Here is a 20909-nt window from a genome sequence, read left to right on the forward strand (position 1 = left end):
CTGATATACTCTCAGTAGTTGAATTATACTAAAGTACCAAGAGTAAACGTAGCTACTCATTATGAAGATGACCCATTTGGCCCATTTCAGAATATGTTTTGTTGATAATTATTGAGGTATTGATCAAGCTAGGTAGATATTGTTTAAACTAATTGTGAGTTTAAATCAGGTAGCCTATGTCTAAAGTATTGAGTGTTAATCCTATTGTTTAACATTTATCTCGACTTGCAAAGTAACTAAAGGTACTGCATAAATGTAGTGGAGTACAATATTTACCTCTGAATTGTATAGTGGAATAGAAGTAGCATAAATGGAAATATTCGAGTAAAGTACCTCAAAATTGCTGTCAAGTACAGTACTTGAGAGTAAATGTACTTAGTTAGTGAACCCCAAGGTTATTCTAAACTTTTAAACTTGAGGTACATGAATATGAAGTAGAGTAAAAGTGAAAGTGAAGCGGTTCCTCTTTGGTCAGCTGGCGGCGCTGTGGCGCAGCTGCGAGCCGAGCATCAGAGCCCTCTGTCGGCTCTACAGTCTGGGATGAGAACAGGCAGACCGTAATGGCGACTGCTGGGACGGCAGACTCGGGATCAACAGCCCCGACAGGTATCTAATGTATAAATACTTCTCCTTTTGTCGTCTTCAAACGAACATAAAAACATAACCGTGTGTCATTTTATAGCGATATTAACCGTGGGACTCGGGGGACTGTGGCTTTCTCACGTCCCGGTTAGCCACTTAGCCAGTTAGCATCGAGGCTCTCACCCTAACAAATGAAACAAGCAATGTGTAGCCTGTTAAACTGCCTTGTAGATAAACCCCAGTCTGGTGCTAATAAGCTTTAACCAGCGAGCGGATAGTATTTATATAGAATTGTCTATTAGGATGCATTACAAAATAATTCCCTGGACCACGTTGGCTCAAGTGGTCTGTTTTGTTATCAAGTCGGTGATTTGTTAACGCTGTTTGAATGCTAATGAGTTAGCTGGAGGCAGGAGGATAATTGCGAGGTTTATTACATTTATTTTGTAAATGTGTGAGAAGCTGCACATTTGAATAGGGTCTGTCCATCCATGGGAAACTACCCTATTATAGCCCGTTACACCCCTCCCTTTCCTCTGTCTGTCCGGGTCTGTGATATACAGATAATTGATCCCAAATTGGGAAATCCTTTTGTTATAGCAGCAGTATGTTCAGGCATTCACATATACAAATATTCAAAAGGTGGATTAAACTACAAACATGATAAAATAAACAGCAAATATTAACATATCTACAGTAGAAAATATATTTATCACAAATGATACACAATATAACATTTCTGGATACATTTAAATGTTCTATACAAGGCCAACAATACTGCAGCAACAGAAATATAGATGTTTACTACAGGAGCAGAGTAGCAACAGATCCATTTGTCATTTAGTTCACTCAACACCAGCCCCCTGTCAGTTAGCGTTAGTGTCCAAAGATTCACAGTGATATATTATCGAAAAAATAAATATTGATCTTATTGATTTCCTACAAGTTTGTCATGCTAACCCAGATAATGAACAGTCATGTCCCTGTTAAGTGTATGAAATGTTTGTCCATCTCTCTTGATTTCAGATTTTTGTATGATGAATCGCTCATGAATTGGTCTTTTTCAGTGACCACAAAGAAACAGATGGGTCTTATTCTCTAGACAGGACAGATGATGAGGAGGTTGCATCTTGCTAATCCATTTAGTTTAGTGTGTCACTTATTAGCTTTCCTGTCTAGAGAGGAGTTGCTTTTGCTGTGGTAACCACCCAGTCTGAATCAGTGAATAAAAATAGTGCCTTCAAATTGCTCTTGTGGCTCCCACATGGCTGAGAGCATAGACATTCACAAATACAAGACACAGCAATCTGTGAAATACACACTCGCAGATATTTTTGAGTGACAGTAACATAATGTAATATCCAGTGCATGAGCCTTGATTTGCCTTGTTTCCTCATCAGGGCAAGATCCTGTAGATTCATGTTGCTATGATAAGAAGACAATTATGTTAGAAAACTGTGCGTGTCCCATATTATTGCTTTGTGTATGCTGCGGGCTACATGTGAACAAGGCTGGCAGGGAGTTCTTTAGTATACAGAGAGGAACAGATGGTTTGCCTATTGTCGTAAGGCCTGTAACTGAAGAGCTAAAGACATTCTTAAGTAATTGGGTTGAGTTGGGGTGGGTAATTACTAGCCTGAATCTTATGCTCAGTGTCGGTTTTTATCAGTGTCTGACTGCAACTAAAATGTATTTTCATTAATGTAATGATTATAATCTAGTTTAATTGTTTCTTTGGTATATCAAAAAACAAAACAAACATGTGTTAAATGTCCATCACTAGGGATGCTCCGATCACCAATTTCGGGGCCGATCGCCGGAATCAGTATCGGCCGATACCGATCACCGATCCGATCAAGTGGGCGGGGCCTAAATGGAAGATTTAAACATCACTTTAAATCTTCCATTTAAAGTGATGTTTAAAACTCAGTTAATGGGCTCATTCACTGGAGCTTCCACAAACAACAATCAACTTAATTATTACATTCAAACGATGTACATTATTCAAGTTTACATTCACTTTGGATAATAACAAGGGAGAAATGAGCGGAAGCGCTCTCTTTTCCTCTCTCCCCCCTCTCTCCCCCTCTCTCTCTCCTGACAGCCTGTCAGTATCTCATGCAGCTCACTGATCCAGTAATGAGTGACCCGACAGTGAAGAATAAATATATTTATAATAACTAGTTTAGCTTGTTCCAGAGGTAGATACAATAGCTAATTATCTAACTCTTGTGTGTTTCGCTCCGCTCACCGGTCCGTCTCAGCGGGCGGAGCTGCAGGATTTCGGCTTCACACACGTTGCATTCCGCTATTTTACTGTCTTTTTCGGACACCTTGAAATACTGCCAGACCGGTGAAGCCATTTTGGCGAGCTTGTTTTGTCGCGCACAGAGAAAAGTGTCATGTATTTTACGTCATGCGATCGGCATGTTTAGAGAGAACCGATCGATCAGTGGAGAGTGAGTATCGGCCGATCTCGATCGGTGACCGATCGATCGGAGCATCCCTATCCATCACAGTTTTGAAAAAGGCCAACTGGTTTATATAAAGAGCCCATTCTGTTAAATATAAGGTAATGCAGAAAAATGTAGGGCATGTTCATATTTTAGAGGCTGAAAACAGTACTTCTTTTTACATATAAAGGTACTTTTACAATGAATTTGTTATAAAAGAGTTGGTTATTATTTTTCTATTGATCTACTAATTGATTACTGCAGTGTGTGTTATTACCAGGGCCAGTTTCATATTAACTCTTGAAAACATTGCAATGTGATAAAGTTAGGATAGTTGATGGTTATGTATATTCCTAATACATTTTGCTGCTAATTATTCTAAATGAATGAATCAATAAGCTATTCTGTGTAAAAGATGGGTGGAAAAATAATTGAAATACTCATTATGATTTTCCATATCATTTTCCAACTATTAGTCCAATACCCAAATATATTACTTATCAAATTGAAGACAAATAAAACCAGAAGGTTTCGGGCACTAATATTCGTATTAAATTGAGTAATCATTCCAGCTTTACATGGTACATTTCCTCGTACCTAAACACAGTCAGTACATGTGTTGTTCAGTGCAGCTCCTTTTCTGGGTTAAGCTTTTAAGGCTGCCTCTGTCCTGCTCCACAGATATTAGGACTCAGTTCTGGAGGAGAGCATTTCAGCGAGGTACTCGCGGCATGGGTGTGCGTGATCAGAAACTGCACGAGTAGTGATGAAGATATAGTGTGTTGTTGTGTTACATAATGAGAGTTGGGAATGTGTGCAGAATGATGCTCATTGTTTCCCGGTGCATTGCAGTGTGTCCCTCCTCGTTAACTGAGAAGACGTGCATGGCATTCAATGAGTGCCTTATTATTAACACACCCACCTTTCCTGGGTTGTAGTGTCCACTTACTGTGCATCTCCTGGATTGATGCTGGGTGTAGATGCATTTTCACACACAGGAAAGGTTGTTTAATCTACCCAACATCCTCTGTATATATTGACCTGTGGCACTGCAGCATTGAAGTACATGTTGCCATTGGTTACAGGCTAGAGGTGCTTGCAGAGTGGGTGAGAAGTAGGTTTAGACGGCAAGTTTACGTAAGGACATAGGAAATCATGTATTTCTTTGTTACTACTGGGCATATCTTACAAAACTGATATGTGCTGTGATTGTTACCATGCTTACCCAGGAGGATAGGTTTATTTGTTTGGGGCATGTTTTAATTTAACTTCCTATCTTTGGTAATCAAATCCTTACATTTTGCTTCTTGATGTCTATAACTCTCAATATGTGTGTATACTGTACCTTAAAGATACTAATCCTCTGCTAATGCTTATCAGTACGCTCAATGGCTCAATTCAACAAACAATAGTTACGACGGCATTAATCAAAATAAGAAATGCAAAGTTAAAGTCAGAAGCAAAGTAGGCTGTTGCAGAAAGAGCTAGGAATGGCAGATGTTTTGAAAGGAGGCTGTGACTGTAGATATACCTCTTCAGGGAGCAGATGAATCTGGAGCAGCCAGCTCAGGGGAGAAGTAGTTCCAGTTAACAGAGCGGAGGTATCGAGGGCAGCAGTTAGTGACTGCTTCCACATTTAGGCCTGGGCTCATCATTGGCCTCAATTAGTCAGCAGAGGATTTCTTAAAACAGTCTTTAACAAACTCTTTTTAAAAAGGTGCCAACTCAACCTTTGACAATTATTTCACGCATCACATTTACGCTGACCATTGTGGTTGGCATTTACAAGAGTTTCGATAAAGAGATAGTTAGCAACCTTCAAGAAAAGCAACTCCAATGTTCTGCACTTTAAAATAAAATGTCAGGAGTCTGAGTTTGAAGAAAGCATAGATAACTGCTTCAGTTCACTGTCGGAAAGGACTGGAGAGGTAATGTAGGACTGGAGAGGTAATGTAAAGAGGTATAAAAGAGCATCAAATAAAAAGGTGGCAAAGTAACGTTTTACTTCTTCCTGTGTCCACAGCAGTACAGTGCTTTGCTTCTGTGCGTCATTCTGATTCTCCAAACTGGGGGCGTGCAAACCTCCATTTACTCTAGATGATACACTGACTATGGACTGAGTATTTCATACAACCCCACAAAACAACCTAACTTTCCCTTTAGGTTGAGTCTAAACAAGGGGACTAGCCGCCCCTAAAGGTTTTACTGCGTTTTCACATTTTGTTCTCAAGTGTTTGTGTCTTTGTCCCATTGTAACTCCTAATTGAACCTTTTTGTCCTTAGGGACCAGTGGCTTCCGAAAAATGGCCCCTTCAGAGGTATGGATGTCAAAGAATGTGTTAATAATTTGCGTCTCTATTATGTACCAATCCGAAGTCAAGTAAATGTTGATCCAGCAAACCCATCTACATATTAGATTCAGCTCGATCTTCTGTGTTCACTAACACACTCACCAGACTATATTTAAATGTTTTCCTCTCTGCCCCTCTCATCAGTTGCCTGGCACAACTCAGAGTATGAAGAAGACCATCGGACACCGGGGGGTGGAGACCACCACCGGAGAGACCACCTATAAAAAGGTCAGAACAGGGTGGGGGTTGGTCACACCAGTGGGTTGTTTTTTTACATGTAGCAGAGTTGAAAAGTGTAAAAGGTGGTCATACTTTAAAATTAGTTTGGGACTTTCTCTCATTAGATGTACCAAGAATAGTGACGAGTGAGTCATGGTGGAACATTTAGTTTGTTCGGGGGTTTACTATCTTTTCCTCTCTGACCGCTCTAGACTACGTCATCTGCCCTGAAAGGTGCCATCCAGTTGGGCATCACTCACACCGTTGGCAGCTTAAGCCAGAAGGCGGAGAGGGACGTTCTCATGCAGGACTTTGTGGTGGTCGAAAGCATCTTCTTCCCCAGGTTGATAACAGAAGTTGTTGTTGAATAACCTTTGACATTAACAGTGAACAATTAGATGTTAATAATGAGTATTGATGTGGTAATATCATGTTTATTGACTTTAAAATCATCACTTAAATTACATTTTGTAAACTTTTGTAAAGTTATTGTTACGGACTCCGTCTCCTACTCCGTGCACCCATATTTTAAGTGAAGTTTATTTCCAAAAGAGAGCATCTTTCAGTTGAAATCCAGTATAATCTAAGATAAAGATACATTTAATTTAGCTTTACTTGTATTTGTTTGTATTAAAAAGCTTTACTAGTGTTTGTTTGTATTTAAAATGTTCTATTGTTATTATATCATTATTTTGGCGGGGAAAATCATTCACTGAATATTTTGTGAATGTTTCATTGTGAATGTGTGTTTAATGGCTCTCTCCCTCTTTGATGTGTTTTCAGTGAAGGCAGTAACCTGACTCCTGCTCATCACTACAGTGACTTTCGCTTTAAGACCTATGCTCCAATTGCCTTTCGTTATTTCAGGGAACTCTTTGGCATTCGACCAGATGACTACCTGGTCAGTACTTGCACAAACACACACTTCCAAGTTTACAGGAACTGCCCTCCTGATAGCTTTAGTCACTGTCCTTGTATTCAGTGGTTTTAACCTGTGCCCCTTGTTGAAGACAAATTATGAGACTCTGTTCCAATGAGAGATAATAAACCTTAACATATCTTTTCAAAGCTGAATGTTTTAACCAATCAAAAACAAGACAACCAAAAACTGCAGACTGTTTCTACAATCATTTGTGTGTGGACACTGTGGTCACTTTTATTTTAATCATATTTCGTGCTTTCATGTTTTTGTCACAACTAAATAATTTTTCTACTAGCTGTTTTTTTATATAAACAATTTAACACACAATCAATTTATGGCCCTGTAGTTGAACAATTACCTTGGAAACCTGTGAGAGGTCTATCGTACTGTAGTTTATATCAAGTCCCCTGTTGTTTTATAAAATACTTTTCTCTTGGTGACTCCCCATTTGGTTCAGAAAACCACTGTTTTAGTTAGATAAGATTTTTGGAAATGCCAACGTGTTTGCCTTGTTTCAATTGGACACTGATGCAGACTCCTCTTCCTCTGTAGTATTCTCTGTGTAATGATGGTCTGATCGAGCTGTCTAACCCCGGAGCCAGCGGATCCCTCTTCTATGTCTCCAGTGATGACGAGTTCATCATCAAGACTGTTCAACACAAAGAGGCAGAGTTCCTACAGAAACTCCTGCCTGGATACTTCATGGTGAGCCTGACGAATGCATACAACAGGAAGTGGGAGGCTGTTCCATATGAGAGATTTCAGTAACTGTGAGAGTATGAGGCTTAAATGAGAGCAAGCGCTAATGATGTCTCTCTAAAATATAAGTGTGCCATATATCTATTTTTCATTATCCTCTTTCCTTACAGAACATTAACCAAAACAAGCGCACCTTGCTACCCAAGTTCTACGGGCTGTATTGCGTTCAGGCAGGAGGGAAAAACATTCGTATTGTTGTGATGAACAATCTTCTTCCTCGGATCATCCCCATGCACCTTAAATACGACCTGAAGGGCTCCACCTATAAGAGGCGAGCGTCCCCTAAAGAGAGGGAGAAGGCCGTTCCCATTCACAAAGACCTGGACTTCATCCAGGACTTGCCGGACGGGCTAATGCTGGAAGCCGACAATTTCAATGCCATGTGCAAGACTATACAGAGGGACTGCCTGGTGAGTCACAGACTGGTTTTTAATTGGTCGATTCATTTTTCTCAAGCTTTTAAGCCTACATGGGAGTACAGGACACATCTGTTACATTATAACAGTGATGCCCCCCCGCTTTTTTAACGCTGATTTGGGTGACTTGTGTAATTCGTGGAAACCGAAGAGTTTTCGTTTTTGTCCTTCAGTCTGACTGACGGACAACTTCTCACTTCAAAAAAGAAGAAGAAATCTAGACTGCAAAATAATTAAACAAGCGAGCGCCTGTTTGTCCTGGCCAAGGACAGGTTCATTGAACACAACACGAGCGTAACGTGTCTTCACGTGGTACAGTTGCAAGAAAAAGTATGTGAACCCTTTGGAATTACCTGGATTTCTGCATAAGTTGGTCATAACATGTGTTCTGATCTTCATCTAAGTCACAACAATAGACAAACACAGTCTGCTTAAACTAATACCACACAAACAATTATATGTTTTCATGTTTTTATTGAACACACCATGTAAACATTCACAGTGCAGGGTGGAACCCCTAGGCTAAAGACTTCTTCAAGAGCTAATTGGAGTCAGGAGTCAGCCAACCTGGAGTCCAATCAATGAGACGAGATTGGAGGTGTTGGTTGAAGCTGCCCTGCCCTATAAAAAATACACACCAGTTTTGAATTTGCTATTCTTAAGAAGCATTCCCAGATGTGAACCATGCCTCGCACAAAAGAGCTCTCAGAAGACCTACGATTAAGAATTGTTGACTTGCATACATCTGGAAAGGGTTACAAAAGTATCTCTGAAAGCCTTGATGTTCATCGGTAAGACAAGTTGTCTATAAATGGAGAAAGTTCAGCACTGTTGCTACTCTCCCTAGGAGTGGCCGTCCTGTAAAGATGACTGCAAGAGCACAGCGCAGAATGCTCAATGAGGGGAAGAAGAATCCTAGAGTGTCAGCTAGAGACTTAAAGAAATCTCTGGCACATGCTAATGCTAACATCTCTGTTGACGAATCTACGATACGTAAAACACTGAACAAGAATGGAGTTCATGGGAGGACACCACGGAGGAAGCCACTGCTGTCCAGAGAAAACATTGCTGCACGTTTGAAGTTTGCAAAAGAGCACCTGGATGTTCCACAGCACTACTGGCAAAATATTCTGTGGACAGATGAAACCAAAGCTGAGTTGTTTGGAAGGAACACACAACGCTATGTGTGGAGAATCCAAAGGGTTCACTTGCAACTGTATATGTCTCGTCTGAAAGGAGTGCTGACGGAGAGCACCTGAACGTCGCTGCAGCTCTTCAAATATTGCAGTACCCATAAGGAGCCGGACACACCGCAGTGTTTGCGTGGCTGTGTCTTTAGTTGTAAGCACAGTGGCGATCCAGGGCCGTGGGAAGTAGGGGTGCTGAGGGTGCTGCAGCACCCCTTGGTGGACGGGTGCTGCAACATTGTAACAACATTCATAATTAAGTAAAGATAACACCCTTTTCACCCCGGTTACATTTCCCCCCCCCCCCCCCCCGTACGATGGGCGCTGTAAGTGATGAAAGTGGGGGATGTTAGCTTATCTGGCGCCCGCAGCTCAGAGAGAGAGAGAACCGGCGGGGAATGTTGTTAGCTTCTGCTGCGCTAACGGATATAAGAAGCTGTTTCTACAATAACGTGGAGGGAGAGCTCTCCTGTCAGACTGAGAGGCTCAGTGAGGTAAAGGACTCTTGAGTGTTTAGATAGTTCACTTTAGTCTAAGTTGTCTCAGTGGGTCTCAAATGTTTTGATCACAATTTATGTAAACAAATATTTCCAAGGCACTCCTTTATAATTATTAGGATAAATAAAAACAGGTTTGAAATCATTCCAATGTATACTATAGGACAGTAAACCAAAAATATCATTTAAAACTGGAGAGATTTAAAAATATGTAAAATAAATAAATGTTAACTGATAAAATAAGATCTAAATGATCCACAAAAATAAAACAAGTTAGCCTACATGTATTTGTTATTGGCTATGGTAGGTTATCGGTTATGTTCACATACTTATTTGATTATTAAAATGCAAACCGATCTTTTTCATATGGGTGTTTTTAGAGTTGTATCCAGTAATTGTGCGCTCAAAGTGCACCAGATTGAAGCATTTTACTTTAAAATGTTAAAATAAATCTTCCCGGGGGGGCACCCCCGGACCCCCCTAGAGGATGTGAAGTCCACCCCCCAATTAAAACATGTTCATGCAATACTAAATACATTTGAAGCCTTTTTATATAAGCTGTCCACCATGTCAATACGTTTCTCTGTTTGTAGTGTAGTGGTCTTTTGTAGAGGTTTTTCATTGCCAGCTAAAATCTTGCAAATTGGTCAAAACCGGCCCTGGTGTCATCCCCACAGCACCCCCCATTTGAAACATGTTCCCACGGCTATGTGGCGATCTGCTGTTATTAGCATCTGGTTAGCTAGCTATGCTAACGAATATAAAGAGCTTTTCTACAACCAGTTGGAAGAGAGGCTCAAATAACCTCAGCTCAGTGAGGTTAAGGCACACCTTGATATAATCATTATTCTAGTTATTAATGAGACATTAGAGACTAAATGAAAAACAGGTATAAAATACTATATGACAGTAACAAAAAAGTTGTTAAAAATAACAAGACTAGAGTTTGAAAGGGAGTGATTTGTAAAATATCCAAAAAGAAAAATCATCTTACAGTCCTGTTTCATGAAAGATGCATCCATAGATCTCCTCATTTTGCTCTCAAAGTGCACCAGATTGATGCTTTTAACTTCAATATTTAAAAAAATATGTGTCCATATCTTTCTGTTTTGGTGGTCATGCCACACCGTGCACGTGCGTGCATGCATGCGCGAGTCATGGTGAGATATCTGGATTGGTTGCTTTTTCTTTGCACAGCATGAAAGAAAGGCGAAATGAATGGGCTGTGATTTTATTTTTTTTAAGCAGAGGTTGAGTTCAATAATTTTTACGGCCCTCGGAGGATGTTGTAAAAATTGAAAGGAAAAAGGTTCCCCACCCCTGCTGTAAAAAATAATAAAAACCCTTGATTTATAACTTAACATCTCTGTCTCCTATTGATCTGAGTATATGATAAAGAATAGCCAGTAGGGATGCTCCGATCGCCAATTTTGGGGCCGGAATCAGTATCGGCCGATACCGTTCGCCGATCTGATCGAGTGGGCGGGGTCTAAATGGAAGATTTAAACATCACTTTAAATCTTCCTTTTAAAGTGATGTTTAAAACTCAGTAAATAGGGCTCATTCACTGGAGCTTCCACAAACAACAGTCAACTTAATTATTACATTCAAATGAAGTACATTATTCAAGTTTACATTAACTTTGGATAATAACACGGGAGAAATGAGCGGAAGCGCTCTCTTTTCCTCTCTCCCCCTCTCTCTCTTATGGGATCAGAACAGTCTCATAATACACACATGCACACAGAAGGATTCACACTTGTGTTTTTCAATGCACACACAAATGTGTTCCGTTTCATATACATGTAAATAAAATCCAAATACAGAAAAAAGTTTTACATATGTACTTTTGATCCTCACATATTTTTTTCCGTTTAAAACCTCTGAACCTGCAAACACAAATCGCTTTCTGTGCACGGATCGCTGTGCATTCGTGTGTGGGTTTTTTTAGACTCCCCTGACGGTCAGCCGATTCGTACTTGTAATTGTTTCTATCTATAGCCAATCAGATGTCTCCTTCGTTCTACGCCAATCACATGAGCCCCACGAGGGTAGATTTCTTGCGACCCGACAGTGAAGAATAAATATATGTATAACTAGTTTAGCTAGTTCCAGAGGTAGATAAAATGGCTAAGTGTGTAAGGTCTAACTCTTAGTGTGTGTGCTGATCCGCTCACTGGTCCGTCACAGCGGGCGGAGCTGCAGGATTTCTGCTTCACACACGTTGCATACCGCTATTTTACTGTCTTTTTCGGACACCTTAAAATACTGCCAGACCGGTGAAGCCATTTTGGCGAGCTCGTTTTGTCGCACACAGAGAAAAGTGTAGTGTATTTTACGTCATGCGATCGGCTCTCGTGATCGGCATGTTTAGAGAGCACCGATCGATCGGTAGAGAGTGAGTATCAGCCGATCTCGATCTGTGACCGATCGATCGGAACATCCCTAATAGCCAGTTAATTGAAGCATTATAGCGCAGGCCTTTGTCAGATGGTATATTACGCTGTTTTTTTTCTGCTTCGAATAGTTCTCTCTTTTTTCACCATACCTGTGTTTGCATCACTGTTATAAGTTTATTAAAGTACCTAATCAAACTCATGATATATACGCCAGCTGAATACATTATCATCTTGCCCTTACATAAACCATACTGCATTTTCTTCAAAATACCTGCATTTAATATGACTTAAAAATCCTAGTTTTAATTATCTTTTCAAAAATATTGAGATTTAAAACCAAAGTTAAAGGGGACCTATCATGCAAAATGCACTCGTTGATGTCTTTTATATATAAATATGTGTCCTCGGTATGTCAGGGAACTCACGCAGCATCAGAAAATAAAACCCTCTCTATTTTCCTCCGTACCCAAATCTCAAAAAACGGGGCTACAACGGAGCGGATCCAGATTTGACGTAATATCAGAAATGTAGGCTGGCTTTACACCCACGGCACGGTCCTATCAGAAAGTTGCTATCAGAAACAATGCCCGACTGTTTTGGACGTGATATGGTCGGTGCATTTTTACATTAGCATCGCTAACACTCAGAGCTAACCTGTACTGGAGAGCATGTGTGTGAAGAAGCAGGAAATAAAAAGGAACTCACCTTGTGGTATAACCGGCAAGAGAGAAAGCCTTTGAGCTCCATACTGTTTCAGAAATAATCCTTGTTAATCCATGATATGGCGTTTCATCACCGCAGTATCTGCCGGTAGCATCTCCCGCATGAGCTCAGCCCCCTCCTTTTTTTTTTTATCAATTTTTTTTTATTTTAAAGCTTTATACCCAAAATCAGCACTTTTGAAACAGGAAGTGATATAGATATATGAGGCATGGCTAGAATGGGTGATCTGTTTGGTATTTTGGGCAAAACACTTCATTGACATGTTTTTTATATTTTTTTATATATCTGAGACCTATGCCATTGCCTACAAATAGCATGATAGGTGACCATTAATTTGGGAATCAGATTTTTTATTTAAGTATATATATATTATTTTTTTTATTAATAATTTAGTGGTTATTTTTTGTTCTGTGAGGCACCAACAAGTAGAATGATTACATTTCTGTGATTTTCTAGACACAATAAGCAGCATGTTCAATAGAACATTTGTTTTTTTATGTTCAACTCAATGTTATTTACAGAGACATCTATACTTTCTCTCAAGGCAGTCATTCAGTCTCTTAGTGTCGAGCCCCTCCACCGCTGACATCCCCAACAGTCTAGTGTTGCAAAAATGACTCAAGCTTGCATGACATTGCAATCCAATACTTTGTTTACTTTGAGGGACGATTCCTTTTTAAAAGATGAAAGAGACAGGTGGCATTATTGTTCCAGATAATACAGGATGTCATTTTGTGATGTATAATGTGGGCTTGTCCGACTTGAGAAAGCCAAACAAGTTATAAAACAAAGGCTCATATCATTTATTCATCAAAATAACTTCCCATTAGAGCTTAATCTGTTTCTGTGGTTGCTTTGTGGTCACGGCTACTTAGCTTCTCATGCCCACTTAAATGTGTGTACCAGTGGTAGAAATCGCCTTCTCACTACACATTTATTGTTTACGATGGTTTCTCAATCGCCATGACCATATCTTTCAATTGGTTATTTTCATTGTGTGTACACTGCTGTGTTTATTGTTGCCGTTGGATTTGCTGTTAATGCTGTATGTTACTCACCTTAAGTTTGTTGTATAAATTGTTGTTCAAGTACATTTTTATTTTGTTCCAGCAATTTATACAGTACTTTATACATAAATTCTGACTGCTATTTTTCCTTTTTTCCCCTCTAATCTTATCAATATGGTTTACAGAAAACTAAAATAAAAAAAGGTATAAAAACATAACGCATTAATAAGTGATAGTAAAACTGGTTAAAAAAAACAAATATAAAAAGGATTAAGTTGCATTTTTTTCATAATAACGATGATTTGATTACGTCCAGCCCCAATAACTGCAGGGTTGACATGAGCATGTGGAGCGTTGCCTATGAGAGTGCACGTGTGAACATGAAAACAGCAGGACTGATTGATGGTCATGTTAATTGTATTTCTCTCTGTCTTGAAGCTCTTGCAGAGTTTCAAGATCATGGATTACAGTCTGTTGATGGGCATCCACAACATGGACCAGGCCAGTCGGGACCGGGAGCGTAGCGGGGGCAACTCTGGTGACAGTGGGGGGTCGGAGGGAGCAGTGACCCCAGATCAGCGCCGGCCACAAATTCAGAAAAGTCTTTACTGTACGGCCATGGAGTCCATTCAGGGGGAGGCCCGAGGGAAGGGTGCTTTGGATTCAGAGGACCAGTGAGTCTTATTGCTCAATGTGAACATATGTTTGATTATCATTTAATCTGTGACTGGGACATGACAATGATATGTTGTTGTTACTCTGTCTCTCCAGTATGGGCGGTATTCCATCTCGTAATAGTAAAGGAGAGAGGTTGCTGATCTACATCGGCATCATCGACATTCTGCAGTCCTACAGGTTTGTTCAGCAGCAAACAACTGTTTGCCTTGAAACCATACATTTGAGTAATCTCATCCTGATCATAGAATACAGTCCGTTTTCCTCTTTGTGTTTTGTTTGGGTAGCTGGGACAACCAACCAGGCAGTTTAGTGCTTATTAGTCCTGTGTGTGGCCTGGGAGACAATCCCTATGCTCTGAGTCCTGCACTGAAAGCTTTGAATTCATGAGAAAGCTTCATTCCTACATAACTCATTTAACTTCCAGTACATTGTTTAATTATGTCTTATTATTTAGGTTTATTAAGAAGTTGGAGCATTCCTGGAAGGCCTTGGTCCATGATGGGGTAAGAGCTTACACACTGAATGTTCTGGAGAGCTAAACAAAGCCTCATCTGGAACTGGAGCGGACACAGTTTTTATAATAGAAAATTGAGAAAACCAGACCCTTTTATAGATGTTATCTTGGGCTCAAAAAAAATTTGATTTCACTAATTTAATTGATTACTAAATGCCAGATTTATAGATAGTTGTTAATAAATGGATAATTCTGAACAGAAAGTATTAAATGGCTCTGCTTTTGTTTTTGATACTTTAGGACACAGTTTCAGTTCACAGACCTGGCTTCTATGCAGATCGTTTCCAGCAATTCATGTGCAACACAGTGTTCAAGAAAATTCCACGTAAGCATGAATATGCATGTATTCTGAAATCCCATGGGTGAATTGTCTTGGTTCCCTTAGTGACCATATGCTCTTTTATATCCTCCATCTTTACCAGTAAAACTTTCACCTTCTAAGAAGAGTCGTGGTGGGGGTCAGGGCGGCCTCCGGAGGGCCCCCACCCTGGGCGCTCCCCCCCTGCTCTCCAACGCTACGGGACAGTCAGCAGTCGACTCCAGACTGGTCTACCACAGCCACTTCAAGAGCACAGACTCAGAGGCTGACAGCGGTGAGACTGACACCTCACGAGCAGTGTGGACATTAGACATTATTCTACAACCGCTCTTACAAACAGCTCTCTTCTTAAACACACTTACAGTTTGAATAATGTTTCCTTTTTAAGGATTTGATCTTACATTTATTTTTGATTGTGTATTAAAAAAATCAATGCTGACTCAAGAGCATGCTAGGACACGATTGAGTGCTGTCGTTATTGTCCAATTCTACAGTTTTATGTAAAAAGATTTGAATTACATTATATATTTTTATTATTAAAATAATTGATTTAATTGTGCTATAACCCAAATACACAGTAAACTACACACTAGCATCCTTAACTTAATCCTTTCAAATGTATTTGAACTACTGTGTGTGCTCATGGCCCTTCAGTCTCTGCAGACATTTAAATATTCAATTGCAGAATTACTGTCGTAACTTTCTATTTATTTTGGCTTCTTTATAAAGACAGAGTTAAGAGCAATTATGTGGTTTAAGTACACATCATGAATCTGATGTAGACCTTTCTTAAGACCTTTTCCAAGAACACATTTTTGTTTAAACTTGAAGATTTTGGTGAATGAGGCAGATATATAATTGTGCTCTGATTGGAGAAACTGAGATTTGGTTTCTTAATGATACTTTGTTTACAGGCGTGCAGTTCGGCAGACCAGATCTTGTTCCGAGGACGCCTCCGCTCGGAGAAAACCCTGCGGACTACGAGGCCAACCTGTCCACCTCATCACTCGGCAGCACAGGACTTGCTTCCACCTCTCCACCACTACGGTAAAGCCTAGATCATTTATTACCTCTATTCTTACACCTCACCTTCACACTCTCTTAATGTATTTTGTGTTTACCTTTATCGGTAGGTCTGTAGGGGTCGAAGTGCACAAATCAGCCAACACAGACCTGGACCATCACAGGTACAGAAGGCACAGAATGATAAATGTTTTTTGTTTATTTATTGTCTGAGGTGTTTCATAATTAAATCTTATCTCTGTTCCAGTTTTGGGGACGAAGGGACTATGGATAATTCAGGCAACCTGTCTGGGAACGAAGATGTGATTTCACTCTCAGACATCGTCCCTGAGACCAACATCTGCTTTGTAAGTCTGAAAAATGGCATTATACTTGGTAATAAAAGATTATTTATAATTGTATCGTTGACGTGGTTATAGTTGTACATTTCTTGATATTGACATTCATTTCATTTTCCCAGTAGATAACAGACATCTGAGGATGACGTGTTTCTGAGCGAGGTGAGGTGGGTGGAAGATTAAAGAGAGTGAAAGTCATCCATCCTCCACGGACCCTCCATTGCACCTCAGTTCTTATCAACCGTACTGAGCATACAGGGATCGCTGGATGAAGCAGTGAGGTGCAGTGGAGGTTGTGACAATGAAATAGCAATGGTGGAAAGTTCAAGAAGAAGCCGGTGAGCGGTAGGTTTTACCCTTCCCAGCCTTCAGCCTCCCAAAGCCCAATTGACTTTGATTTACACCTGGAAGAAAAAGGTGTATGACCCTGAAATTGTCAGAATGACATTGTTTAAACAAAGATTTTCTATCATGCTCACAACATGAAGGAAGCTTCAATGACATCAAAAACTAAACGATTAGTTGTACATTGTTAAAAGCCCATGCCCCAGTCACCAGTGGATGGTGAAGGCAATTACATTTCCCATGAGGAGACAGTCGTGGTTCTTTGAGATGGCACCAACAGCCTTTCAGCAGGAACATGCACATCAAGGGCAAAGCCTGCATTTGTAGGAGTGAATATTTCCTGCAGAGTCTGGATTCACATTTCCATGGTTCACACCGAAGTGTTCCATTACCGCACATCCATGCCCCCTTTTATAAATCATCATGACCAGGTGCACTCTGAGCAATTAACACTCCTTTTTTGAATCAACATGTGCTGCTGTTGACTCTGTAAACATGAATGCATTTCTTTTAATCGATTGTCGATGTACATTATTTGTTTGAATTTGGATTTTGGATCGATAGGTTTGAACCTAAAGGGTCATTTTGTTTCACGTTTTGTTATAAGTTATTCTGCTGGAGGTGGTGGTGCTGCAGAGGTCCAGCTAGATCTTGCCACTGCTGAATGTACATTACAATGTTTTTCTTACATAGAATGTGTCTTATTAACATGGCAGACCACATTTGTACAACCCTGAAATCTCCCTCTCTGAAGTGACCATATGTGCTCATGCAGAGAGAATAGCTGCTGCAGAGAGAATACTGTAGCATTGCTGTTAAATGAAGTCATGGTATTGAGCTAGTAGAAGAGTCATAGTTCCCAGCTACTGTCCTCCATCTGTCTGTGCCTTTACATGTAGTCCCCTCCTGGACATGTAATATATAACTGACATTTCTTACAGGTTAGTGTTGGAAAAACCTGCCTTATCACTACAACTAAGGTCGTCAAACTGCCATTTGTATGTCTGGACCAACAAACAGGGCATCAAATAATTTCAGATTGTGTTGCAACCACTAGTGCAATCCCTCTTTTATTATGTGATAAGTCTAATTGCATTAGAGTGGTTAATCTAATCCTTTTTAAGTTAGAATGTCTTTTATTTTTCATTCCTGCTGGTTACAGAAATGACCCATGCCCACATCCACTTTTGGACCAATATTGATAACCATGTGTTTAACTAATATTAGTTGTTTTAATATGTAGTCTTACTCAGATTTGATGTGGCTGTTGATCTAAAAACATATGCTTTGTTTTCACTTAATATATTGTGTTTATGTTGTTGAGCTTTGTACCACCAAGAGATATTTCTGATACAGAAATGTGAATAGCTACATAGTTACTGTAGCACCACTCAAGATCTTAGACATCTCACTGAAGGAGTTACTGTGTGTGGTTGGTTGGCACATTTGGTCTGTGAAGCAGAGAGGGAGAAGGGGAAATGTGATTTGTGAATATAGAAGAAAAGAAAACTACTTTTTGTTCATCAATGCACAGTTGAAGATTTAGGACTGAGTCTTTTGTTGTTTAAGCCAGTCGCGGCACCAAAGAAAGGAGAAGGGGGAGTTCCTGCAAATGTTCAGGATCCAGTACCGTTATCTTGAAATCAGACGCTCCTCATTACCTGCATGGACTGATATTTTGTACATGGTAATAACACTGGGTCAACCTGTGTTTTAAGGATCTGTTATTACTGGAACTGGATATTTGTTTTTTTTTGCTAAATAACTTGTCTGATAAGATGTATATGACATACATGTATTGTTTATCAAAGATTTAGATTACTTTGTGGCCTGAGACATTTCAAGATGCAACCTCCACATTCCTGTTAAATTAAGTACAATTGTGGTAGCTCTTAGACACCATTATTTAACACCTTTACGTAGTAAGGATAATGTTCTTGAAATCAATCATGTTTCATATACTAAAAATGTAAGATATTGATTATTTCTAAAAGATCATTTTAAAATTGTATTCAGTTGGAGTCAAACGGCCAACAAAGAAAACACTCCGAAAATGTTTCTCACAGGAAATCCAGATTATGTTTTATCACACCTGGGTGTTGTCTTGACTGGCACTGTGTAATTGCTGGATGCAGTTATGTTCTCTACACCATGGCACAAGACGAACATGATCCTCCTTCCTAAAGGGCGGTGTACTCATTGTACACTACAGGTTATTTGAATGAATGCAATATGAACCACAATTTCTGCCACCTTTCAGCTCTAAGAAATATATTTATTGACATGGTTGATTGCTGCAGGCTGAAATGATAAAAGTTGTGTATTGTATCTTTTAGATTGTACGTATACTGACAGAAGGATGTCTAAAACTTTATAGCGTGTATTGCCTTTGAAGGGGGGCTATTTGACAATTTTATACTTCATGTTTAGATTGTGCTATGATGGATGTATTAGCTCCATGATTCTGGGTTGTTGATCGCCCGTGCTTTTTCTACATGAATGTTTCACACGGCGTGCGAGCCAACGTTGCTGGTTGTCCTATAATGCTTCAATTACTATATTTTTACTGTGTATAAAAATGTGTATATGTACATAGGAGTCACAGAAATGCCTTCTCATGCAATATGTGCTGCCTGTCCCTCCTGCCATGTTTCAGTTATGTGGTGGTGATGTTTTCATGTCTGATTTTAAAGGATTAAACATATTTTCTAAATCTTGGTTTTGGTCCCTTTCTTCATTATTCATAGTTGCTTTTGAAAATAGTGTGTGCAAAAAAAGAGAAAAGAGCACTGCCATCATGTAATTATCTGAAGATACTTTAATCTTCTTGAGAGAATCAAACATTTGTTTTACTTGTGATTTATTCACAGTTATACATCATGTTACATAACTTCAGATGTCAGTTCCATCAAAACCTGCCCTTTGACTTGAAAGTCCAGGGCTTTCCAGCTGAACACATTGCCTGGGCTGAAGTGCTTATCTTCCATATAGCGTCTGATCTCACAGGTGGGGATGACAGTGTCCCACATGTGGAAGTCAGTAATCATACCTATGAATGATTGCTTTGCATCGAAGCCTCCGCCATAGGTGTCCTGCTCTTGGCCCAGGATGGCGATGGGAGCTCCAGTGATGGCCCCAGTTTGGACAAATTTCTTGGTGGTCGCCTTGCCGTCCACCCACAGCTGAGCCAACCCAGTGGAGGAGTCCCAGGTAGCACACATAGAGTGCCAGGTGTTGGCATCAAGTTTCAGTGACGTGAAGTCTGCTTTCCCATCCCGAGCATTCAGCTCGATGTCACTCTCTGCATTACTTTTATAGATCAAAAAGTCATTGTTGAAAGTGGGTGTAGCCAAAGAGAAGATTCCATATGTCCTCCTGAGATCTGATTGATATCTGAAAAGATGTGTAGGCATTGAGAAAATCTGACAAACCGTTCTTCAAACTTAACCACAAATAATGAAGCTTTCTGATTACAACACCAGTTACCTGAGACAGGTGGTCACAGAGTTGAATCTGGTTTTAGGTGTCACGAGTACTACACGATTAGTGTTGGTCTCCTTTGGAAAGACAAACACTTTACCTGAAAGATCTGCACAGGTGGAAAACAAAATTATTTTTAGGGAAGGAGAGCAAACAAAATATCATTAACTAAAATGTTTAGAAACAAAAGTATTAAAGCTATCATAATCAAATGCTTCTCCATAGACAAACTTCTCCGCAATGTTGTCGGTCGAAGTTTACAAACCTTGGGGTGCTGCACAACATGTTCCAAAGATCACCATCAAAAGTATGAGTTTCTCCATCTGAGATTTCAACAAGTCAATGTTTTAGTATCAATGAAAATAATTAATCACCATTATCTGCGAGATCTAAGCAAGAACATAAAGACATATTTACCAACTAAAATAGGTTATTTTAAATTCTGACATCAAATCTAAGGATTAAATAGTTAATGACACATAAATAGTAAATTACCCAACTTGATTAATTAAATTAATTGAAAACTATAAGTTTTGTTTACCTTCTGGCTTGGCTGTGTACGCTTCTTGTCCGGGACTACCCCGTTTCAGGATGTCTCTCCTGCTTTTATTCTTCAGACATGATGTTGAGCAATGTTTACTATGAAGGACTTTGGACTATTTCCTAATCACAAAGTAAATCAAACTGAAAGGACATA

At 39.7% G+C, this 20909-nt stretch overlaps 2 protein-coding genes across 8 annotated transcripts; one reads left to right on the forward strand and one right to left on the reverse strand.

The window, feature by feature from the left end:
• The first annotated feature begins 527 nt into the window (after positions 1 to 527).
• Positions 528 to 19450, forward strand: pip5k1ab (phosphatidylinositol-4-phosphate 5-kinase, type I, alpha, b). 7 transcript variants are annotated; one of them, XR_004553653.1, is made up of 17 exons: positions 530 to 606; positions 3717 to 3755; positions 5319 to 5353; positions 5531 to 5614; positions 5818 to 5948; positions 6389 to 6506; positions 7080 to 7232; positions 7397 to 7696; positions 13954 to 14189; positions 14287 to 14370; positions 14648 to 14696; positions 14948 to 15032; positions 15130 to 15300; positions 15941 to 16073; positions 16168 to 16213; positions 16297 to 16396; positions 16510 to 19450. XR_004553653.1 is itself a non-coding variant. In XM_034102334.1 (17 exons), the coding sequence occupies exons 1-17, from the start codon at positions 561 to 563 to the stop codon at positions 16510 to 16512; spliced, it is 1821 nt and encodes a 606-aa protein (XP_033958225.1). In that variant the 5' UTR covers positions 530 to 560; the 3' UTR covers positions 16513 to 19450. The 7 variants fall into 7 exon arrangements, 5 of the variants coding, with proteins under 5 accessions (XP_033958226.1, XP_033958225.1, XP_033958224.1 ...); XR_004553654.1 differs by having other exon boundaries at positions 16513 to 19450; XM_034102334.1 differs by having other exon boundaries at positions 16160 to 16213.
• An 80-nt stretch (positions 19451 to 19530) lies between these two features.
• On the reverse strand, positions 19531 to 20858 carry LOC117461283 (serum amyloid P-component-like). The gene is made up of 4 exons (XM_034103100.2): positions 20754 to 20858; positions 20478 to 20535; positions 20219 to 20321; positions 19531 to 20125 (listed from the first exon to the last, which is right to left on the reverse strand). Exons 2-4 carry the CDS (start codon positions 20533 to 20535, stop codon positions 19615 to 19617), a joined length of 672 nt encoding a protein of 223 aa, XP_033958991.1. The 5' UTR covers positions 20754 to 20858; the 3' UTR covers positions 19531 to 19614.
• Between the last annotated feature and the right edge of the window lie 51 nt (positions 20859 to 20909).

This window comes from Pseudochaenichthys georgianus, chromosome 16 (assembly GCF_902827115.2).
Source record: "Pseudochaenichthys georgianus chromosome 16, fPseGeo1.2, whole genome shotgun sequence".
Lineage (NCBI taxonomy): Eukaryota > Metazoa > Chordata > Actinopteri > Perciformes > Channichthyidae > Pseudochaenichthys > Pseudochaenichthys georgianus.

Bases quoted from the DNA above. Each gene is read 5' to 3' on its own strand.
- pip5k1ab (XM_034102333.1), top strand. From the start codon at position 561: ATGGCGACTGCTGGGACGGCAGACTCGGGATCAACAGCCCCGACAG. The intron at 7,697-13,953 runs GTGAGTCACAGA...TCTGTCTTGAAG, and splicing joins CTATACAGAGGGACTGCCTG to CTCTTGCAGAGTTTCAAGAT. The intron at 15,301-15,940 runs GTGAGACTGACA...CTTTGTTTACAG, and splicing joins AGACTCAGAGGCTGACAGCG to GCGTGCAGTTCGGCAGACCA.
- LOC117461283 (XM_034103100.2), bottom strand. From the start codon at position 20,535: ATGGAGAAACTCATACTTTTGATGGTGATCTTTGGAACATGTTGTGCA. The intron at 20,322-20,477 runs GTTTGTAAACTT...CCACCTGTGCAG, and splicing joins ATGTTGTGCAGCACCCCAAG to ATCTTTCAGGTAAAGTGTTT. The intron at 20,126-20,218 runs GTAACTGGTGTT...ACATCTTTTCAG, and splicing joins TCTGTGACCACCTGTCTCAG to ATATCAATCAGATCTCAGGA.